Source organism: Stenella coeruleoalba, assembly GCF_951394435.1.
Source record: "Stenella coeruleoalba genome assembly, chromosome: 15".
Taxonomy (NCBI): Eukaryota; Metazoa; Chordata; class Mammalia; order Artiodactyla; family Delphinidae; genus Stenella; species Stenella coeruleoalba.
This window is the reverse complement of record NC_137161.1, coordinates 24,829,426-24,852,272: the sequence shown is the minus strand read 5'-3', so window position 1 is coordinate 24,852,272 and position 22,847 is coordinate 24,829,426. Positions and strand designations below refer to the sequence as shown.

Sequence of the window (22,847 nt, the reverse complement as noted above, 5' to 3'; positions counted from 1 at the left end):
TGATACTCATTTCTGTATTCATTTAACACTTAATGAGTGCCTACTCCCATGATTCCTTTTATGTTCAAGGCACATTTCCAGATACTAAAATTTATTGCATCCACAATGATAGTATTCTTTCCTTGATCATAGTTCAGCTCTAGATTAATGTTACAGTAGAACTCACTACCTTTCATACTCACAAGAAAAAGTTCTTCTGGGTTCTAACAATAACAATACTAATAACAGTAGCATATTTCTGATGTGCCAGACATTGTTTTAAACATGAATTAGATTGTTTTATCCTCCAGCAACCCTAGAGATATGTATCACTACCCCCATTTTATAGGTGAGGTAACTGAAGCATAAAGAACTTAAGACACTTACTGAGGGTCATGTCACACAGCTGGTTCAGTGGCAGAATGAAGGCATTTGGCTTCAGAGGTTACTCTCTTGACCATATTACATGGCCTCTCACATGGCAGGAAACATTTAGGCTTTGCTTCCTGCTTGATGGCAGCACCCTGTTCACAGCAGCAGGTTGTACCTCTCTAGACACCGTGTCATACGACCCACTCAGCTCTGGGTTGTGCTGAAAAATAGTACTACCCTATTAGCTCAGTTAGAACAGAAAGAAGTTATGTACACCGATGAAATTTTATCCATGCACCTGGAAGATTCAAGGTACATTATTATGTCTTGGCACACTGGTTAAGAGCTCCTCATCTGCCCCAGCCAGTCACACTGTTGGGTGTACAGTGGCATTCAAGAATGAATCTGATATCCATCTTGCTGTCAATAAACTCACTAGTGGGAGAGAGAAGACTACTGTGTAAATAGCTATGATACAAGACTGAAAATTAGAAATACCAAAAAGAAGAGTTACAACATGCTTCCCCTTCCTGGCTGGTTTCCTCATGTCCTCTAGTCTGGGGAGAGAGGGTCTAGAAGTACTAGCCTCTTCAGGCACATGCCTTCCTTTCAGATCACTGGGCTTCAGGAAGGTGTTAGTCCTCATTAAGCCTGGATCATCTTGACTTGCAGGATATAGCATGATCTAGGGCAGATGAGCAAGATAAATCACCTCCTAAAGCGTTTGGTGGCAAATCCTTGAACTCATCATTGACCTGCATCCTCTTCTCTCTTTCTTGAGAAGAAAGGAAAAAGACTAGGATAGTTTTTTATAGTCTAACACCAAATTCTACAAGAAATCAGGTTAAAGGACTCGAAAGAAATGAAATAAACTCTATTTTTTGTTTGCTTTGCTTTTTATAGAGGTTGACAGGGATGGGTGAGAGTGGTTTAGAGCTGTGCTACTCAAATTATAGCCCACTGAATAGATAGGATGCTAGTTCGCAAACTTGCTGGTTTGTGGTGAGTACAGAAATTGAGACTAAGCGCTTAGAGACCTTTACAGTAATTTGACATTTTAATTGTATTTTACAAATGTATTTGTCTGTAATGGATTGGAAGTTTAAAAAGCAAAACAACAAAAAACTGCTTCTTCACCGCAAGTAGTTTTGAGAAGTACTGTCTCAGTGTGACAAAGTGAAAAAGAGCTTCAGTCTTGTCTGTAAAACAAGATTAATAATACCTACCTCAAATTGATGTTAAGTAATATTTTGGCATACTTAATATGTGCCTGCCACTGTTCATTGTACATGTATTATCTTATTTAATTCTCACCACAACTCTGAAATAAATTTTGTTCTGAGGCTTGGATAGGTTGAGGGACTTTTCAGAAGTCAAACCCTGTGATAAGTGTGTAGGTGGGATTTGAATGGGAGCTAGCGCTCTTGACCGTTATGCCATGTTCTGTGTAAAGAGCCTGGCATGCAGGAGGGCTCCCTGTCACTCCACTTTCTCTACTTCACTAGAGGTCTGGAGACCTGCTTTCTTATTCTGTCACTGATCCTAACTTATTTTGTGACCTTGGGCAAGTCACTTATTTAAACCTTAATGATCTCATCTACCCTCAGTGGTAGGGACTATATTTTATTCATTTTTGGTTCCCCAGCATTTAGGTGGACAGGGCTTGGCATATAATGGGTATTGAGTACTGAGGCAATTGATTACACTAGATGATCTCTAAGGGTGCTTTCAGTCTCTACTCTGAACATCATAGGTACTTTATCCTCTTCCCTCTTGAGCATCATATTCCCCACCTACTCTACCGGCAGCATGACCTTATTTCCGCATGTCTGTTTGTCTTAAGCAGTCTTGATTCTGGGTACTTTGAGACAGCCCACACGATGCCCATGTTTTTACTCGTTTTTTAAATGTGTCTAGAATAAACCCACCAGAGATAACACAAGTATGGGGTGGAAGGGGCTGACTCACAAAGTCAGAAATGTGCCCTTACTCCATTCTTAGCCAGTGGGGCCTGGGCCTAGGGGCAGCTCTGCTGGCAGCCCTGCCAGGCCTGACTAATGGCTGCAGCCTGGAGCAGGGTTTTCCATGAACTTCATCGGGGTCTCCAGTAATTGGAACATGGCACCTTCTGCCTTGTAATGGATGGCAGAACAAGAGGGGCATTTGTCACTGCCTGACTTCCCTGCGGGGAAAGAGGCTCATAAGTCACAGCTGACAAACCCTTTGATGACTTTTAAACTTCATTTACAGAAAAGAATAGCTATAATCAACCAACGGCAAGCAGTGACTAATCTTGCCACATCACTGTGAGGAGCCAGCCCCTTGAGTTATGGGAAGGGGGAGGAGTCCATCCCCCAGGCTCACAGCAAGTGCTTATTGGCTCTTGGACTTGAGAGTATGCACTCAGCAAGGCTCCATGAGTTTTTTCCCAAAGGATCAGAAAGTGTTAGAAACTGATCTCCTGGCAGGTAGAGTGCATGCCTAGCACAAAGCCATTCTGGGCCAAGGTTAAGAGCACTACCTCTTGTCTCATACAGACTGGTCCCAGCTCTGCCATTTCCTAGCTTGTGTAGGACTAAGCTCCAACTAAGCTTAGTTTCCTCATTTGTGAAATGGACACTATATATACCACCACCTACCTCATAGCAGAAGACATAGTACAGTTCCTGGCATGTAGTAAGTGCTCAGCAAGTATTGGTAATGTTAACCCTGGAAGGGCCCTTCGTGGTCACATGCTCCCAAACTCATGGTCATGTGGTACATCAGCAGCGAAGCCAGGACCAGTCTTCCTATTGGAGCATGGAGGGGATGACCTCTGGCAAAAATAAAGAAGCCAACAATCATTTGTATTTCCCCAACTCTAACTCATTGTTGGGGATTGTAAGCCCAAGTTTGTACCTACCTACCCTTTGTTGCCTTTCCCTCCATAGCTATATGGGCTGCTTGTCATAGATGCTAAACCTCAGCCTAAGGCCATAATCAAGGGTAGAGTTAGAGTGCAAGATACAGGGAGGGTAGAGTATATACTCAAACCACACTGTGGGAAGAGATGGCTGAGGCCCCAGCTCTACCTTCTGTTTCTGCTTTGGGGTCTCCCCTCATGGCCTAACAGATGCTGATACTAGTGTTAGAGTATAGGACTAGAGACCTCATGGTGTGGTAGAGAGGTGAGTCAGTGGCTCAGCAAAGCCTGGAACTCCTCCCAACCAGTGTTCTTTCCTCTCTCAGTCCCAAACAGTAGTGATTTGACAGGCATGGGGAGGGGGCACTCTACGAAGTTTTTAGGTTTGGTACCAGATAGTAGGACAAGGGAGAGAGCATGCATAGGCCCCCTACCCCTGACTCCCTTATTCTCAGGTGAAGCGTTGGAGCACTGGGAGACAACCTGGGTAAAGAGGATTAGAGCTGGAATGTGGAGGATCTAGACTGCCAGGCTAGATTCATCTCTTGGCGTAGGGCATTGGGCATTTGAGTTTCTTGTGTAAATATCTACTGGTCTCAGCCATTATACTGGGCACTTTACAAATATTGTCACTAATCCTGGGAGGTTGGTATAGTTCCTATTTTGCAGTTGAGGAACCTGAGGCCCAGTGAGGATAAGAGACATGTCCAGGGCTATGTCTCATAAGTGGTAGGACCGGGACTAGAACTCAGTCCTGTCTGACTGCAGAGCCGTTTCTGCTATTTCATGTTTATTCTTTTGTTATTAGGAAACAGTCAAGAAACAGGTTCCTGGAGAGAAGACTTTCTTAAAAACAAGTAGAGGACAAGGCCCATAAACACTGTTCCCCAGCACCTCCACAGTGCCAGCACAGAGGAGAATACTCAAAAATGTTTGTTGAATGAGTGAAGGAGATAGGAGTTGGGTAATAGAAATAGGTATAATCCCCTATTCATTTATAGTATGTTACAGATGTACAGAGAACTTTCACATCAATTAGCCTACTTGATTTTTATATCAGATTTGAAAGGTAGTCAGGAAAAAGATTCTTTCTATTTTCAGAATAGGTTGATAAGACTCAGAAATTACGAGACTTGTTTCAGGTCACATGACTAAGAGCAGCGGAGCCAAGCCTCCTGAGCCTGCAGCCTAGACCCCTTAAACTCTCCACCCATTCCAGGGGCCCTCAGTGTTCAGGTTGTTGGGAACTAGGATTTCTCTTGGGAGTGGGAATGGTCAAGAACTAAAGAGCATTCCTTGGGAAATTAGTCCTGTCTGGCCAGTAATGATCATTTGGGCAGTGATAATGAGCTGGGGCCTGGAGAGTTTAATGAGATTAACAGATGTTCTGTCATCCCTAGCCACCTGGTAACCAGGAGCCTCTGGACCAAGGAGGCCCTAGTTACTGATCAGTATAATTGCTTGGCTTCTCCCCATCACTGATAGCTATTTTCCTTTAAAGTCACCCAGAGGGCTCCAGGGTTATCTAAGGGCAGAGGTCTGGCCACAGGCTGGTGTGACCACTCATCCCCATGCTTGGGAATAAGGCTGGAGATGTCCAGCAGAACGGGCCGAGAGAGAGGCTCTAGATAGCACTGGTTGTGGGGGATGGGGACCAAGAGCAGCAGAGATCCAGTGCTGAGGAGGATTTACAGAGTTGGAGAAGTGGGTGTTCTGATGGTTGAGTGCCTCAGAGGTCAGGCTGAAGACTAGGTCCTGATAGGCAGCATTGGGAGGGCATGAGGTTTGATAAGGCAGAGTCACAGGCTTAGAATAGTTGAGACAGTGGCATGTAGGTGTCAAACAAGAAGCCTGGATTCAAGTCCCCTAGCTACTCCCTTCACCAACTGGGGGACCTTAAGTAAGTCCCATATCTTTGCTGATGATCCTCAGCTTTTTCATCTATAAAATGGGATTAACAGTGTCAGGCTCAAGAAAATAAACTGGGGTTTTCTTTACTAAAATCCTGTGCAAATACAAAGCATTGTAGTAGAAAAGGGAAAGGGGTGAGGAGGACCAAGGAGAGGGTGTGGCTGGCTCAGGGTGACACACTCTTACAATGGGAATCAGTACCCAAGGCATCTCTATGCATAGGTTTTTGGAGTCAAACAGACCTGGGTTCCAGTTATGGTTTTGCTCTGTTAACCAGTTACTTGGTCTCTCTGAGCTTTCTTTCCCTATCTAAATTACCTCCTCATAGGGCTGTTGTGAGAATTAAATAAGGTGAGGTTTGTAAAGTCTCTTGACACATAGTTGGCAGTCAGTAATTAGAGGCTATTCTTACTGTGGTGCCCCTCTGGGAGGCTCGTTTACTCAAAGTTCAGGGGTTCAGGTACCTTTTAGGGCTTTTCTGCCTTGACAAAGCCCTGTCACTTTACCACATGTTCAGGCTTGGCTCTTCCAAAACATAGCTTCCATCTGAAATGTTTCATCTGGGGAAAATGATTTGTTTTTTGCCAAATTTTCTTTTCTTATTAGCCTGAAGGAGCCAGCCCATCCCTTTGAGCTGTAAATTGCATTTCAAAGCCTGTGTTCCTATGGGTTTTAATTAGCTTAAGATCCCAGCTTTTATGCAGCAGTTGTTTTAGCAGGTAAAAGTGAAGATATTTATTTGGGAGCCAGTCCCCAGTTTTCTCAAACACAGCGTATCTAGACTGCCTTCTCCAAGCTTCTCACTGTCCTGGGGACTTGTCTCCTGGCAGCCCAGAAGGAAAAATGAAATATAAGAACCCTAGACGTAGAGTCAGAGGACCTGTGGGGTTCTTGGCCCTGCTACTCACTGGCTATGGCATCCTGGCCATGTCCATTCCCCTCTGTTCCTCAGAGTAAGAGCATATAAGCTCCATGCTCACTAAGGTCCCTGCTAATCTGACATTGCAGAAGTCTGTGGGAACAAGTTGGGTTCTTGAATTCTCACCGCTCCCCCCCGCCCCTGCGCACCTCCACAAGAACAATCCCTCTACCCACCTCTCCTTAGCTCATTGCTAAGCATGGGGCCTCCGGGGACTACAAACACCTTGCTCTCAATTACACAGCTAATCTGTGAGGCAGAACTTGGCCCAGGGGGGAAAATAGCTTATCAAGTCAACCAGCTTCTGCTGAACAGGATGTCAGTATTTTCTAGGGCTCCCACTCTAACCTAGTGGGAAGCCCAGAAGAGCCAAGATAGAATTGTGTGGAGAGGATTGAGTTGGGGATGGTTGGTGTGCGGACCAGGGTGTTTGGGTCACAGGCTAGAAAAAGGTGCCTGGAACCCTAGCCTCTAGTAGTCCCCCCAACTCCTCCATACCCCTACTTAAGGGCCACAGCTAGCCCTTCTCACCACCTTCTGGGATATTACCTTCACTGCCTCGTCCCTAATGTTTATTGAGCATTTACTGTGCAACTTTGTCAAGCTTGCCTCTAACATTTGCAGGGAAGAACAAGAGTATAGATGGAGACCCATGTACCATGTGTCTAAATATTCAAAGGTTATAACTTATAAGTGAGGCTAACAAATTGGTATTTTCATAACCTGGAAGACCGTATCTGAATTTGGGATTCTGTAACTGAACCTAGCAGTTCTAGGAGAGCTAGTCTGAGCATGCTTTCTTTTCATTTTGCACCCCCAACTCCATTCCTCAGTTTGAGGAGCTTCATGGACATGTGAGTGGATACTTAAGCTTTTCTGAACCCCCAGAGATACCTACCCCTTGAGATTATGTACAGCAGCAGCACAGCCTGCCCTCTGAAGAGCGTGCAGGCCTTGAAAGCAGATTGTGGGCTATTTGGTTGGGCAATACAGCGGTTAGGTTCCCGGAGCATGCTTCAGGCAGACATTTCTCCTTGGCAGTGCAGGGCAACCACATACATATATTTCCCAAGTGTCTTCTCTACAGATCAGAAAACTGACCCCCGTGTGACATGGCTTCTGACTGCCTTTCCTTAGCATTGTACAGAATGTGCTCTAGTCTGACCTTGACCCTCATCTAGAATGGGCCCAGAAATGGCAATATTAGTAGAACAGAGATGTTCAACTAGTCAGAGTAACTTTTAGATCTTATAAAGAGCTTCACAGTTTGCAAAGGCCTTTTATATACATCGTCCCAAACCCCAGGTGATGAGAGAAAAGACTGGGTAGAGGCAAACCCAAAGACTTTGCTCACCAGCCAAGGAGTGAATGCTGATCCCACTATAGCACCAAGCACAGGTGCTCAGCAGTGCTTCCTGTTCAGTAGTGTTAGAGCTCACTAACACTACTAAACAGGAAGCAGTCTGAGGGAACCCAGCGATGGTCACGTCCCTGCCAGGGCAGTGGCAGAGCCAGCAGTCGTCAGTAGATCTCCGAACCGTCAACCCCCCCTTCTCTTCTTTCTGTCTTGGTCCACACACCTGACCTGGTTGGCTCCCTCCAGCCAAAGCAGGTGGCATCTCCCTGGGCCAAAACTTCATGACTTTGAGCTGTCTCCAGGAGATAGCTCTGGAGATAGCTCAAAGGAGAGAGTTATCTGATGCCCATGGAGGAGCCCCACAAATTTCTTGTATACCCATGGATGCACAAGGAATTAACCTTTGAATGGCTTGTCATCCAGGTAGGAGAGGGATTGTCAGAGAACTCTGAGGAATGGGGAACCCACATACATCGAGCGTTTCTTTCTGCATATGGGCAGTGTGTTAAGTGTTTTCACGGGCAGTCTCTTTTGTGTCCCTCACTGCTTTATAAATGTTTATGATTGGATTCAAAGGCAAACTGAATAACAGAAGAGTTTGTCTTCCCACACCAGCTCCAAAACTGGCACCAGCTCCTTCATCAGTAGCGGTGCCCTCTCAGCCCTCAGCCTTTACCTGCGATGACACACACTTGAGTAGTATCCTTGCTACTGCAAGCCCATAATAGGAGCAGGTTCTTCCCCAGAATCGTTCTCAGGTCCAGCGTATGGTTTCCTTGCAAACAGTACCATCTGCTGGTCAGAAAGTGCTAACTTCTAAGCTGGAGGATTGAGGAGAAAAGGGTCTTTAAAACCTAGTGGGACAAAAGATACAGATATCCCAGCTTATACTCAGCTCTTCTCTAATTCACTAAAAATTTGAAATTCCCTATGCCCTAAAATATTAGGTAAATAGGCAGGTGTTTATGGTTAGCCTAAGCTGATGAGAGTTTTTATGCATACTGCCTGGTGGTTCTTCAGCACCTTCTGCAATAGCTCTATTTAAGATAGGAGTGTTCCAAAAGGGAGTTGCACCAACCCATGTCGGTGAGCAGAAGATGGCCAAGAAGTATAAATGCCAAGGCTTACGTAGGCCTTTTCTACTGAAATTGAGCTTCCTTTTCCCTTTCCCTTTGGAGCCTGTGCCCAGATTATAATCTGTCCAGGAAGGGGAGTAGGAGAGAGTTGTACAGCCCTTTGGGGTAAAAAACATTGCCTGAGTATAGAGAGCAAAGAGCAAGTATAGTATCTCTAAGCAAAGGGGACAGAATTTGAATAGTAAGTGTAAAATGGATAACTCTAAAAAATTAATTTATTAAAAACAGTTCTCAGATAAATATGCTGACTTACTGTAGTACAGTTGACCCTTGAACAATGCAGGGGTTAATTCGAGTATAACTTACAGTCAGCCCCTTCCACATCCACGGTTCTTCAGCATCCGTGGATTCAACCAACCATGGGAACCATTCAGTATTGTATTTACTGTTGAAAAGTATTTGCATAAAAGTGGACCCATGCAGTTGAAACCTGTGTTGTTCAAGGGTCAACTGTATTTAAAGTGGATTTAGCTCTGGGAAAGAGAGTGATAAATTTGATAGAAATGGGCTTTAGGGACCAACGACCTGGGTTTGAATGCCTGTTCCTGGCAAGTTAATGAACTTGTTGGAGTCTGGTTTTGGTAAAATATGAAGCATAATGATAACACTCATGGAGTCTTTTTTTTTTTTTTACATCTTTATTGGAGTATAATTGCTTTACAGTGTTGTGTTAGTTTTCTGCTGTACAACGAGGTAAATCAGCTATAAATATACATATATCCCCATATCCCCTCCCTCTAGGTCATCACAAAGCACCAAGCTGATCTCCCTGTGCTATGCAGCAGCTCCCCACTAGCCGTCCATTTTACATTTGGTAGTGTATGTATGTCAGTGCTACTTTCTCACTTCGTCCCAGCCTCTGCTTCCCTGCTGTGTCCTCAAGTCCATTCTCTTATGTCTGCATCTTTATTCCTGCCTTGCCACTAGGTTTATCAGTACCATTTTTCTCGATTCCATATATATGCGTTAGCATACAGTATTTGTTTTTCTCTTTCTGATTTACTTCACTCTGTATGAGAGACTGTAGGTCCATCCACCTCACTATAAATAACTCAGTTTAGTTCCTTTTTATGGCTGAGTAATATTCCATTGTATATATGGGCCATATCTAAATTATCCACTTATCTGTTGAACTCATGGAGTCTTGGAATTATTCAATATTGCATGCTACCCTTAGCTCACAGTGAATGCTCAGTGAGGTTTAGCTCATTTTTTTCGAAATGGCTGGTTCTAATAAAGACAGTCATGGTCCATGTCTGGATCAGACTGAGCAATTTTCTTAATATGAAGTTGTTTTAGAGCATACATTACTTGCATTTACCATGTGACCTCTTTACCATGGTTCTACATTGAAGGATCAGAAGAAAAGCTGTGGAAGATCTTCAACTTTAGATCCTGCAAGGGGTAGCATTTGAGATGAACATTAAAGAAAGAGTGGATTTGAAAGAACTGGAGTCAATATGAAACTTATGTAATGTTATAAACCAATAAACCTCAAGTGTCTCAATTAAAAGAGAAGAATTGAGTCAAGCAGACCAGGGTTCAAATCCCTGTCCTGTTATTCACTAGCATTGTGACCTCTGACTTTGCATTTCCTCCCTTATAAAATGTCCTAATTCTGCTTATCATGTCAGTACCAAACGACAGAACATATGTAAAACACCTATATGAGGTCAGCAGCCAGTGAAATGAACAAAAATGGGGAAGCTGGATGCTGTAGGGGCGTGTGTGTAGGAAGGCACAAAGCAATCCAGTTTAGTCAGGTTGTGGGCCATGGGCAGCCCTTGAGCCCAATCCGGGTTCCCAGCCTCACAGTGGCTTTCTTTCTTCAGGTGGCCACCATGTCCTTGAAGATCCAGACAAGCAACGTAACCAACAAGAATGACCCCAAATCCATCAACTCTCGGGTTTTCATCGGAAACCTCAACACAGCTGTGGTGAAGAAGTCTGATGTGGAGACCATCTTCTCCAAGTATGGCCGTGTGGCCGGCTGTTCTGTGCACAAGGGCTATGCCTTTGTCCAGTATGCCAATGAGCGCCATGCCCGGGCAGCTGTGCTGGGAGAGAATGGGCGGGTGCTGGCTGGGCAGACCCTGGGTAAGCATCTCTCCATGGCCCTGCCCCTGGATTTCTCCTGGGCAGGTGCTGGCCTGCATTCTTTAGCTTCCCTCTTATCCTCTTTTCTATCTTCTCCAACCGTCACCCACTATAAGATCAGTGCCTGTATGGGAAAATTTTAAAAGTTTCAGGAAAACACTTCTGTTCTGTCCCTGCTTTCACAGTGTAAGCGTTCCAGTTAAAATGCAGATTCCCCAGAGAAAGGGAACAGAGTGGACTAGCACAGCCTCTTACATTGGGCTGCATTTGGCTTAGGTTAGAACCCTTTCTGAGAGCCAGGAGGAGGGGCTGGGAGCATAAGGTGAAGCAGGTGCTCTTGGTCGCGGTGCTATGTACATGAGATGTGGCCGTGCTGGAGGCCTGCCCTGGAGCCTGTATAGTGTTTGTATATGTTCACGTACTTCGGTATATTTGTGTATGTTTGAGAAGGATATGTGTCCCTGAATATGTGGTATGTGGATGTAACTGAACATGTGGGGAATATGTGGACACATACTTTACTTACATGTATATATGTAGAGTTATGTGTGTATCAGAATATACTTGAGTGTGTAAGCAGATATTCATGTATTCATTTACCAAATATTTATTGAGGTCCTAACATTTGCTGAACTCTGCTGTAGGCATAAAGATGTTTGGTAGAAGGTTTGTGTAAATGTGCATTGGCTCATTTGCATATGGGCAGTTAAGTATAGGATGTTGGAGCCACGTCTGAGTGTAGTTGAGAGTGTGTGATCTTATTTCCTGGATATGTGAACGTATGTGTGAGGATGTGTGTCTGATGTATGCGTTTATGTGAGTGTACTTGAGAAGGCATATAATTTGATGTACGTGGCCGTGTGTGTGTGTGATTGTGAGCATGCATGCATGTATCTGAATGTATCTGAATGTGTAAACAACTATATGCATGTGATGTGTGGGTATGAGTCTAATTTGTGAAGACACCTGTTGTCCATGTTAGTGAGCGAAGTCCATGTGTATCTCATGTAAACACATAAATTGCTGCACACGTGCATGAGGGTGATATTTGTATGGGTGCTGATATCCTGTCAGCATCTGACTCTGCCTTCTCCCTCCATACAGACATCAACATGGCTGGAGAGCCAAAGCCCAACAGACCCAAGGGGCTAAAGAGAGCAGCATCTGCCATATACAGGTGGGGCGCTCTGTCTTGTTTGTCTGTCTCTGGGTGGGATTGGTTCCTCTTTCCACAGAGGGAGTGAACACTGGTGGTGACGGTATGCCAAGCCTAGAATTTGGGGAGGTGTTTGGAGATGAGGGCCTGCGAAGAGTGGGCTGAGTGGCCGTCTCTAAGCCCCGGCCCTCTCCCCTTTGTTTCCCCAGTGGCTACAGCTTTGACTATGATTACTACCGGGACGACTTCTACGCCAGGTGAGCGGGGGAGGGGCGTGCCCAGGCATGAAACAGCCAAGCTGGAAGGGTCCTGAGAGATTGCTGGTGCAGCCCACTCAGTCCTCCAAGTGGGAACTGAAGCCCAGAGTTGTGGACAGGCATCTGCCCAAGGCTGCTCTACAAGTTAGTGGCAGAGCTGGGACTAGGGTCCAGTTCTATAGGTGCCCAGGCCAGAGCTCTCCCCAGCCCACACTGTCTCCCAACTCTCTGACCGCCCCTCCCCTTCCTAATCCTGGGGTGGGACTCAATGGGACTGGACAGCCAGGGGACCTATAAATGTAGCAAGTTGGAATACAAAACAGGTACAGGGCCAGGTGCAGGGAATTTGAGCCCTCACGCTTCTGCTGTTCAGTTTCCTTACCTCTCTGAGGTGCCCAGCCAGCTGAAGGAACCTCAGAGCTCAGTCTGAGCTTCTTAGCCTTATGTTTATAGCCAAGAGGCCAGCAGTCCTTTGGAGGTCTGAATTAGTCCCTGGTAGGCTGTGGCCCACCCCCAAGCCTACCCAGACCCCAGCGTCCATGGCACCAGCCACATTCTTGTGGAAATCATGGTGGGGGCTGGCCCAAGCTTCTCCTCCTTCCTGCTTCTCTCCCTCCCTCCCTCCCTCTCAGCCTGCCCCAGGCTGTCCCAGAAGAACAGACCTCTCTGAGCCTCAGTTTTCTCACCTGTGAGTGGTTTCAGGAGACAGTGCAATGTAGTGGAAAGTGCCCTAGCCTGGGAATCAGAAGACCTGGGTGCTAATCTCAGCTCTGCCACTGAATAGAGTGCACAACTTTGGGCAAATCCCCTCCCAGTTTGAAATGGGCTTGTACCAAGTGATCCCTCAGGTCTCTTCCAGCTCTGGGATTCTGTGGTTCAGTGATTCTGACCAAGGCCAGAGCCGCCCCCTCCCCTTAGGGGCAGAAATGCAGGGTCTGGGACTGGGTCCATTCCCAGAGACTCTCCATCTCCAGCCATCACCACCCCAGGGCAGGGGCTCCCTAAACAAAGGAGTACCAAGGCATGGGGCGTTGAATTGCCTAGTGATGGCAGGTAACCTGGCTGTCATCAGGAAAGTGATCCCATAGTATACCCCTGTGGCTGCTGTTCTGTGCAGAAAGGTGGTAGCAGCAGCAGCGGTGGGAGAAACCCCTACTTGGCTTACTGAGTTTCTGCCTGATCAGGAAGAGAAGCCCTCCTGGAAAGGGCTGGGTGATGGCGTCGGGGGTGCAGCATACTGTCTGGTATAGAGGGTCTGACCGTGCTGCCTAACCTTGATACTCCACTGGGCCCCCTGCCCCTCCATCCTCAAAGTCGAGTGAGAAGGATGGGGTGACTGGGGCCCAGAATGAGGAAAGGGGCTTGGACTCCAGCCTCATGCCTCTGAGGTCATAGGCCCCTGAGTTGAGGGTCTCGGTACCCTGGCCCTTCACCTATCACACCTTCTAACGTGTGTTTTTAACCAAGTTCTCTCATGCTCTACCCTCACGGCAGCCTTGGGGGATGTGGGGGGCACAGAGTTTGGGGTAGCCATCCTCACTAGGCAGATGGGAAAACTGAGGCTTAGGCAGGCTTAGGGATTGACTCTCACTCCCTCACCTCTCTGTTTCCAGCTGGGGATTTGTACTGCTTTAGGGAGATTTGCAAACTCTGACCAGAGCTCGGGGTACAGTTGACTGAGCAGAAGTAGGTCAGGTAATAGAGCAGGACTGGGTGTCAGGGTGATCTAGGGAAGTCTTCTTTCTGGGGCTGTTGTCAGTTTGCTCCTCTGTTGAATGGGGCTATAACCATTACCACCTGTCACCTCCCCTGCTCTTACCCAGCTTGAATGGTAGGAAAGGTGGATGTAGTAAGGTCACTGAGGTCCAGAAAGCCCTTCCTCTTCACCCTCAGGACCTAACTGGGAGCAGGATGAGGTATACAGTACAGGCTACCCAGCCCTTCACCAGCCCTACATGTGTTGGTCTAGAGTCACAGTGCCCTCTGGTGGCCACAGGCCATGCTGCAGCCTCTGGCCCGTTTGCTCTCACAGGCTCTTCGACTATCGGGGCCGCCTGTCACCAGTGCCAGTGCCCAGGGCAGTCCCTGTGAAGCGACCCCGGGTCACAGTCCCCTTGGTCCGACGTGTCAAAACCACCATACCTGTCAAGCTCTTTGCCCGCTCCACAGCCATCACCACCACCGGCTCAGCCAAGATCAAGTGTGAGTGACTATATCTTCTTCCTAGGTAATTTTTATTTTTGTCATTAGCAAAATAATAGAATTACATTTTTTTACATTGGAAAATAGATAAAGGAACAAATCTCCCACAGTTCTGCAGCTCTAATACAACCAAGTGAGTATTTTCATGCATTTCTAAGAGGAAAAGACCGACATTTGTGGAGGAGGGTCTTGGGTTAGGCACAGAGTCCAGTGCTGTGACGTGGAGCCCAGTGAGGAAATGGTGTCATCTTTCCTTTAGTAAGCACAAGGACAGGTCCACACAGGCTCGCTACTCCACATTCATTCTGGTGTGCACACGTGGTCAGGCACCCAGGAAATCTGATTGTAAAACACTCACATTTACACACCTTGAAAGACAGATACCACTCTCTAACATAAGCAAAGACACATGCTTGCTCAGGTGCACACAGAGGTACACACCACACACCTCCATTCTTATCCATCCCCAGTCCCTTTCAGAGTTGGAGGGGTCGGGGATGGTGGGGGAGATCCAGGTTCACAAGGGCCTCCAGAAAGTCTCAGGGGGAAGCCACAGGCAGCTCAGGCCTTTTCCCTGGCCAGAAAAAGACCGTGGACAAGGATAGTTTCTGCCACTGGCCTGTCTTCCTAGTTGACAGAATGGGGCTAGGGTCTTGTGTTAGTGTCAAGCTCCCAGCCCTTAGGTGACATCCCTGTACTCCCTCCACTCTCAGTAAAGAGCAGTGAGCTGCGTACCATCAAGACAGAGCTGGCCCAGATCAAGTCCAACATCGATGCCTTGCTGGGTCGCTTGGAGCAGATTGCCGAGGCGCAGAAGTCCAATCCAGGTCAGCTTCCAAGGGTCCCTGCCCAGATCAGTGGCCAGGGGCACAGGGCAGAGTGTGGGGAGGACAGTGCATGGGGCAGAGAGGGACTGTGGCCTCCAATCCCACCTGGACCCACTGTGCTGAGGCCTAGGTTACGCTAAGGTGCTACCCCGGGCAGCTGCCCCAGGTTGATTTTTATTCCCCTCATCCCCCGCTTCCGCCTGAAGATGGCAAAAAGAAGGGCGAGAGTGGCAGTGGCAGTGGCAGCGCCATCGGCAGTGGCAGTGGCAGTAGTGGTGGCAGCAGCCGGCCACCGGCCCCCCAAGAGGACACAGCTGCTGAGGCAAGCATGCCCCAGGGAGAAGCAAAGGCTCGAGACGACGGTGATGAGGAGGGGCTGCTAACACACAGCGAGGAAGAGCTGGTGAGGGCATGCGGTGGGGGGGCAGGGGGAATTGGGACTGGGACTGGACTTTGCACGCTTGGTTGCAGGAGGGCTGCAGGGAGAAGGGGAACCTCTGAGCTGGTTGGCTGTCCTATGAGCTCCCTCCTTCCTTCCCAGGGATTCTAGTCCTGTGAGGAAGAGGGGGGAACGAACAGGGAGTACTTAGCTATTTCAGCTGCCAGTCAGAAATCCCACTGAGGACTGGGGCAGACCTCTCTCTAGCCCAAGGCCCATTCTAGACTCTGTCTTCTACATGAGTCGGAGAAGGGAAGAGTCACGGACTCAAGCAAACACACACGGTCTGCAGAGTTCCAGGGAGCACGAGGGGTTTGCCTGGGGAAGCCACGGGGAGTGTGGATATCTACTCCACCTGAGGATTTTCTAAAAGCCATTGTTGCCTCAGAATGAAAACAGGCTGTCTCAAGAGGGAGTGAGCTCTGTTTGCTATTGGAATTCTTCAGACTGAGGCAAGGAGCTCATATTAAGCGGGAAAGTAGACCAGATTCTGAGTCTATAAGATGTCTGTTGTGTGCCTAGTTCTCAGTTACCTAACACTGAGCACCAGGCCCTGTAGTTCACACTTTTTAACTTCATTTAACCTTAACAGCAGCCCTGAACTCTGCAAAGTATTACTCTTGCCACATTTTACACCATGAAGAAACTGAGACTCAAAGGAGTCAAGTAGCTTGCCTGGGGCGTTGTAGCTAATAAGGGTTGAGCCAGGATTGGAGCCTGGCCTTCAGCGGGTCTGTGAATTTTCTCCACATGGCTGGGTTCTGGTGTGAGGACAGATAGGCTTATGGCCATAACAGTTGAGAGGTCTTTCTCATGCCCAGCCTGTCTCTTCTTATTTAAACCTAGCCTGATACCCCATCTTACTCTTTCAGGCATAGTAGTCTCCATAGAGGCCCTAATGAAGGCTTCGATGCTCCTAAGATGGGGAGCTCACCAGTCTACTAGGCTTTCAGTCTGCTCCAACCTAAGAAGGTCTTTCTATGCAGAATGTGCCCCCTGGCACACCTAGAACTTCCTTGACTGGTCCTTTCTCTCCTGCGGGTCCTTCAGACTACCCTGTTGGGATCCCAAGCCAGCCTTTAGTTAGACTGGTCCCATAGTTATTCCCTTCGGCTGTCCCTCCCCCTTTCTGAGTGTGGTCGCCATATGTGCTCTGGGCCCCAGGGTAGGACAGAGCTTGCAGCGAGTGATATGTGGTCCTTTGTTGTCTCCTCCCTATCAGGAGCACAGCCAGGACACAGATGCGGATGATGGGGCCTTGCAGTAAGCAGGTACGGGGGTCCTGGTGGGGAGGGGTGCAGTAGACCTGGCAGGGTAGTGCTGTGCCCAGCAATGAAGGCTCTGTCGTCCCCAGACATCCTGCCATGCCCATTTGTAGGGGCTTGGTGGGTTGCAGAGCAGGCAGCCGTGGATGGGCTAGCCAGGTCCGCCCAACAGGAGTTCCCTCAGAATACTCCAAGCTACATTGCCTGTCTCCACTTGTAAAGAGCTCTGAGTCTACTGGAGGAGGACAAACCATTACCACCCAGTGTGAGCAGGATGACAGGGACTGGAGAGCCAGGGGCTCATAGAGGGGTGTGGTGGAAGAGGTGATGTGTAGCTGAGCCTGTTGAGGATTGAGGGAGAAGTGTCTGAGGGAACACCGTTATCAGAGGCACAGAACGCTGGCAGTCCTTGGTGTGTGAGAAATGGCCAGGAGCCTCCTGTGGCTGCAGTCCCGGCTCTGCACAGTGGGGAGAGGGAGCTGCTCATCATCAGAGGGTGATGATTATGCCAGACTTAGGGGCTGGGATAGGATCCTGTCAGGAGGAAATGCCCTGTGCACCCCAGCCCTACAAGGTCGTGACTGTGCCAGTGTAACAGATGTAGAAACCTGAGGCACTGAAGGGGGCAGGGAGATGCCACGTATCTCACAAGATCCCCAGGTGGTAATTGGTGGAGCCTAGATTTGAACCCAGTGGTGTGGGCCTCAAAGCTCATTCTCTGGTTGGTATTTACCACCCTGCTCTACCCGACCCTAGAGGGAAACCAGGCCACAGCAGCTCTGCCCATACTCTGCCCCATTCCTTTGGGGGCCGTTTCCAGAGTAAGACAGGCTTGGGTGGAGGAGGGCCTCAAACAGCAGAGGTGTCTATACGCATGACACATTCATGCTATGAGATGCTCCACCATACATTTAAGTTTAGGCAATCTTCGTGGTTTGTTTTACCTGGGCGGCTAAGTTTTACCTTGTTAAGCCAGTTTGCAGGAGAGGTGCTGGGGACTCAGGTGAGGAAACTGAGGCTCGGGGAAGGGGAAGATTCACCCAAGGTTTCATGGCCAGAAAGTTATGAGGCCCAAGCCAGAGTGCAGGCATATCTTTGTTTGCAAACAGCAAACACCATTCCACTCTTTCTTCTTCCCACCCCGTGTTATCAAGAGCACGAAGGGGCTCTTCCTCTCAGCCTTAGTCTCTCTTTTGTGTCTGTTTCTCAGTCTGACAGGAGCAATGGCCACCAGCAGGAGAAGGGCGTACACTGTACCAGGCCTCAAGCAGGGCACCCACCCCTGGATAACCACCCCCAGCGGGTCCCAGAGGAGAGCTGGCAGCAGGCACCACCTCCCTCACGGGTCCCAGCCAGTGCCACATTCTCTGCAGGTGGAGTTATCAGCATCCCCTTCTCATGTACCCTCCCTCCCTGTTGGCACTGCCCAGGCCAGAGGGCAAAGAACAGAGTTTCCCTACACTCTGCTTCCCCTCCCCAGGACACTCCCAGGCTTGGGGTTTTTCTATAGGTTTGGAGGAGGGTGGGGCCCACGGGGAGGGGACCCTGACAATAAAGAGATTGGATCCCAATTTGCTCTGAGATGGGATGGTTTGTGTTTTCTCATGAAGGTACCCTGGCCCTCCTGTCCAACCAGAAAGCAGGTCTGCTACACCCGCTTCTGTTCCCTCCTTCACTCCTCCCTGCCAGAGAGAGCATTGTCTAGGGTGCCTGGAACTGATCTGTCTGGGCCTTAGTTTCCATGGCTAAAATGGGGATTAAAATGGCCAGTAGGGTTGTTCGGGAGGGTCAGATGTGCCAGTGCCCATGAGAGCAACTTCGTGGTAGAAGTGCCAAGCGGTTTTGATCCACTTGGTCAGGCAGTGGTAGGTCGAGGCCTCAGTTTCTAAGTCTGCTGTTTCCCAGCTCTAAAATGGTTCTAGAACTCACCACTTCCTCCCCTTCTGTGTCTTGGTTTAGGACACTGTTTTTTCACAGGGATCTTGGGCAGCAAGGGGAAAGAGGCTAGAGGCTGAGGCCTTCAGTCAGAGACCCAGACCTGGAGTGAAAAGTAGCCCCTTGGAACTGGTCAAAAGACTTCAATCTGGAGAGTTGGAGAGTTGAAGAGGGTGTCTAGAGGAAGGGGCTAGGTCCACAGGGAGGGTCTCATCCCCTTGAAGAGCCCTTGGTGGCACATACCACTACAATCCCTGAACCTACAATCTGTCCTTGCACCCAGGACATCAGAGCCTAGCTTAGCTGACCCACTTGCGCACCTGGGTAGGTCTTCATGTTCCCCTCTGTACAAGGTGGGGAACTGCTGCCCTTGACTGGAACTTGGGCAAAGTCCAAAGGGGTTTTGGTGCCTGGTAAATATCACACCTAAGGCTGGCACTGTGTTCTGTGTCCCCAGAGCTTAGTGCTGTGCGCCCATTGTACTGTAATAACATTTCTAGACTCTACAAGGACTACTCAGTATGCTTTACTGAGGCACTCACTTTTCAGAGCTGGGGGGACAGGTACAACAGCATGGGCCATGGGCTTCTTTAGTATGCCAGGCATAGAGGCCATGAGAAGAGCAGGGAAGACCCTTTCCAGAGTTGTGAGCATCTGCCCTACCCAGAGGCCCTGTTTTATCACCCTGGCACCAGGAAATATCCTGGACAGAGTAAAAATGGGATTCCCCAACCTGGCGCCCCAGAAAAGCCCCTGAACTACTTCAGCTGCTAAGAAAGCTCACAGTTGGGCCCTTGAGTTGAGAGGTTCATATCCACAAAAGCCTGCATATACCTGCCCGTCATCCCTGTGTCTGGGACCAGAAAAGACATTTCCCATTGCATTGCTCAATAGTTTTCATTTTTCTTTCCAAACTCTGAAAAACAAAAGGAGATCATGAAGAAATGTGATACCAGATTCTGCCCAAAGCACTGATATCCTCTAGATACTTTCAAGATCTTAAGTATTGATTGTGATCCTAGCAGGACTATCATAGCCAATGGGTTTCCTGGATTGTGAGCTAATGCTTTCCCCCTTTTACTGCTGCCAGTATGGTTTGTGACCCTGGCAGGTCTTTTTCCTTGCCAGGTCTCAGTTTCCTCATCTGTGTGAGGGACTGGCCTAGATAGGGACAGTAAATGGCCCTTATTTCAGTTGTATAACAAACCACTCTGAAATTCAGTGCTTTAGTGAACATTTATTAGCTTTTGATTCTGTAGCTGGGCAATTTGGGCTGTGAGCCAGCTGGGTGGTTCTTCTGCTTATCTCATCTGGGCTCTCATGTGGCTGAAGTGAGCTGGCAGATTGTCAGGAAGCTGATTGGTCCCAGATAACCACCCACTTGTCAAGTGGTTGGGCAGTGGGGGCAACTGGGCCACACGTTCCTAGCATCTAGCAGGCAAGACAGGGTAAGCCCTGATACGCAGGTGCTCTTCAAGCTCCTTGCTTGTGTCATGCTTGTAAGGGTCTATTGGCCAAAGCAAGTCGTATGGCTAAGCCCAATTCCTCATTATGACCGTAATTTGTTTTTAACCTATCTCAGGCCTCATTTCACTTGCCAATTCAAAACATTTAGTAGCAGCTGCTGGAATGCTTTTTGAAGATTTGGAGCAGTTTTTAGACTATTAGGAAATAGTAACATGATAGTTTGGTCATGTTTTTTATGGGCAAGGAATTGAAATATGGGTATGTGACTGTCAGGTATTAGCCAATCCTGGCCAGGTTACATCTTGTCCCATAACATATATACTATGCAGTGGGCCATATGATGAGACCACAAAAATACAGACGGTAGAGTAGGGCAAAAGATTCTGAGCCAGGTGTCCTGGGTTTGAATACCAGTTGGGCCATTGACTGGCTTTGGGCATATCAAAATCCCTCTACCTGTGGCCACTTTCTGAATATCTGCTGTATAGAAGGCACATTTTACACTTAATCTCCACAACCACCCTTTTAGGTGGATGTAGTGTGAACTTCTGGTTACAGGTTATAGAAACTGAACTTAAAACCTGCTTAAGCAGGAGGAAGTTAACTGTTTCACAAATTTAAAAGCCCAGGCGTAGATTTTCAGACCCAGTGGGACCCGGGGGTTCAGGAGCTGCCATCAGGAATCTTTTTCTCTATTCCTCAGCTCTGCTTCTTCTGTTGGTGGTGTTCTCAGGCAGCTTCTAAGTGGTGGCAGAGCATGGCCACAGGGCCTGTGAAGGGTGGAGGGAGGAAAAAATCCCCAAATGGAAAATACGAGTTCTACAGCTAGAAGAAAGGGGGCTTGGGCTGACAAAAACAGGTCTTCGTTGTGTGATTATGACCATTTTATAGATTTTATAAATGTGGATGTTCTAGAACATGGCCCCATTGACAGATGGTCTTTATATCCTCTCCCCTTTATCTGGACTCTATTTTATCAGTAGAATACAGTGATGGTGATGCTGTTATGCCAGTCTCCCAGTCCTGTTCTTAAGAACTAGCAGTTTCTACTTCTGTGTTGGGACCCAGCCACCATGCTGTGAAGAGGCCATGTGTACATGTTCCAGCTGACAGCCAGTATCAACTGTCAGACATGAGTGAGGGAAGCCTTCAAGATGACTCCAGCCCAGCCACTGTCTGGAGAACCGAGTAAGAACTGCCCAGCTGACCTAGTCAAAGCCCAGCACCATGAGTGATAATAATCGAATGATTGTTGTTGCTTTAAGCCACTAAATTTTGGAGTGATTTGCTATATATCAGTTGATAACCAGAACACAAACTGAGACTCAAAGGTTTAAGTAGCTTGCTCTACTTTGGGGAACTGGGTTAGGAGTAAAGACCTTCTGTTGAATTGAGTTCCTATCTAGACTTTTTGTTGTGTGACCTTAGGCAAGTCACTTAACCTCTGTGAGCCTCATCTTCCTCATCTGAAAAAAGAAAAAAAGAACCATTCTTTTTATGACAATACTTACTGAGAGCACTTATTAGATTCAGGTGATTTTCTCTTAAAAAGTAAGACCATAATTTCCTGTTCTGTTTTTTTTCCTACTTATTTTTATACTTACCTTGTTTCAAAATGTTATTTCAGGCAGCTCACAAAGAAAAAGTCAATAGAATATTATAAAAATGAGGCAAAGGAAGATAACAGCAAGGAGGCCTTTTTTGGTGTAATAACTCTATGAGTTACTGCAGTCAAGAGGAGTGCGTTGGTCTAGTGATTAGGCCCATGGGGCAGCCCAGTTAGCCATCCTGCTTGTATGAATGAACGGATACGTCTCTCCTCTGACTGGTCAGTGGACTCTTGGTGCACACATACTCCTCTCTGCACCCCCACCTCAGTGTACCTCTGTGAGAGCCCAGATGATCAGGGTGTCCTTCCACAAAAGTACAGCAGCCAGGTCTTGTTTGGCCAAGTGCATGGGTTTGGCTCTTCTGTAGACTGAACAGAAACTGACAGGGTTACCCATTCTTACTTTCTGACCTGGACCCCATCTTTCCCCCCAACTCTCCAGTCCCTTTTAATAAGCCCCCTTATTCCTCAGACCCCACCTTCAGTGTCTTCTCTGTGCCCTGCCCTGCACACCCCAATGTCCAGCTCCCTGACCACACAGGGAGCTGCCTAAGGTGAGAGACTGCCTCATTCATCCTTGCACATAAGGGTTTTAAAAAGGAACATGTGACTTGGTCACCGACATAATTATGGAGCAAATACAAACAATCCAATCCAGCATCTACCTTTGTCTTCTTAATTATATTCTACCTCTGCAGAATCTATAGAAAGGGATATAACATATATACGTTAACACATATGTTAGCATTTCCTGGGTGCTCTGAGCTCTTTAACACAGATCGCGTCACCTTATTTAACCCTCACATCAATCCCCCAGAGTTGGAGATACTCATCCCTTGTTACAGGTTGGGAAATTGAGACTCTGGGTTGAATAATTTGCCCAAAATCTTGTCACCTGGAAGGGGTGGAGGCAGGTTGCAAACCTGGGCAGTTGATCACCACATGCCCCTGTCATAAATGACTCTGAAATTCCTCTCCCGATTCTTGTGACAACAGTCTCTCCTGGCTTTCCTCCTC

General features: G+C 47.7%; 1 protein-coding gene across 9 annotated transcripts in view; it reads left to right on the top strand.

Annotated features, from left to right (window-relative positions):
- The window catches only part of RALY (RALY heterogeneous nuclear ribonucleoprotein), an 83,911-nt gene extending 61,391 nt beyond the window's left edge, over positions 1-22,520 (top strand). For 3 of the 9 annotated variants that reach the window (XM_079946411.1, XM_079946409.1, XM_079946410.1), the window contains 8 exons: positions 10,409-10,673; positions 11,778-11,850; positions 12,039-12,086; positions 14,083-14,288; positions 15,002-15,115; positions 15,322-15,518; positions 16,777-16,825; positions 18,030-22,520. In XM_079946411.1, the coding sequence (XP_079802537.1) occupies positions 10,418-10,673; positions 11,778-11,850; positions 12,039-12,086; positions 14,083-14,288; positions 15,002-15,115; positions 15,322-15,518; positions 16,777-16,821 (939 nt within the window). In that variant the 5' untranslated portion in view covers positions 10,409-10,417 and the 3' untranslated portion in view covers positions 16,822-16,825; positions 18,030-22,520. The remainder of the gene's footprint in view (positions 1-10,408; positions 10,674-11,777; positions 11,851-12,038; positions 12,087-14,082; positions 14,289-15,001; positions 15,116-15,321; positions 15,519-16,776; positions 16,826-18,029) is intronic. The other 6 variants (XM_079946408.1, XM_079946407.1, XM_079946412.1 and 3 more) reach the window with 4 other exon arrangements.
- The last annotated feature ends 327 nt before the right edge of the window (positions 22,521-22,847 follow it).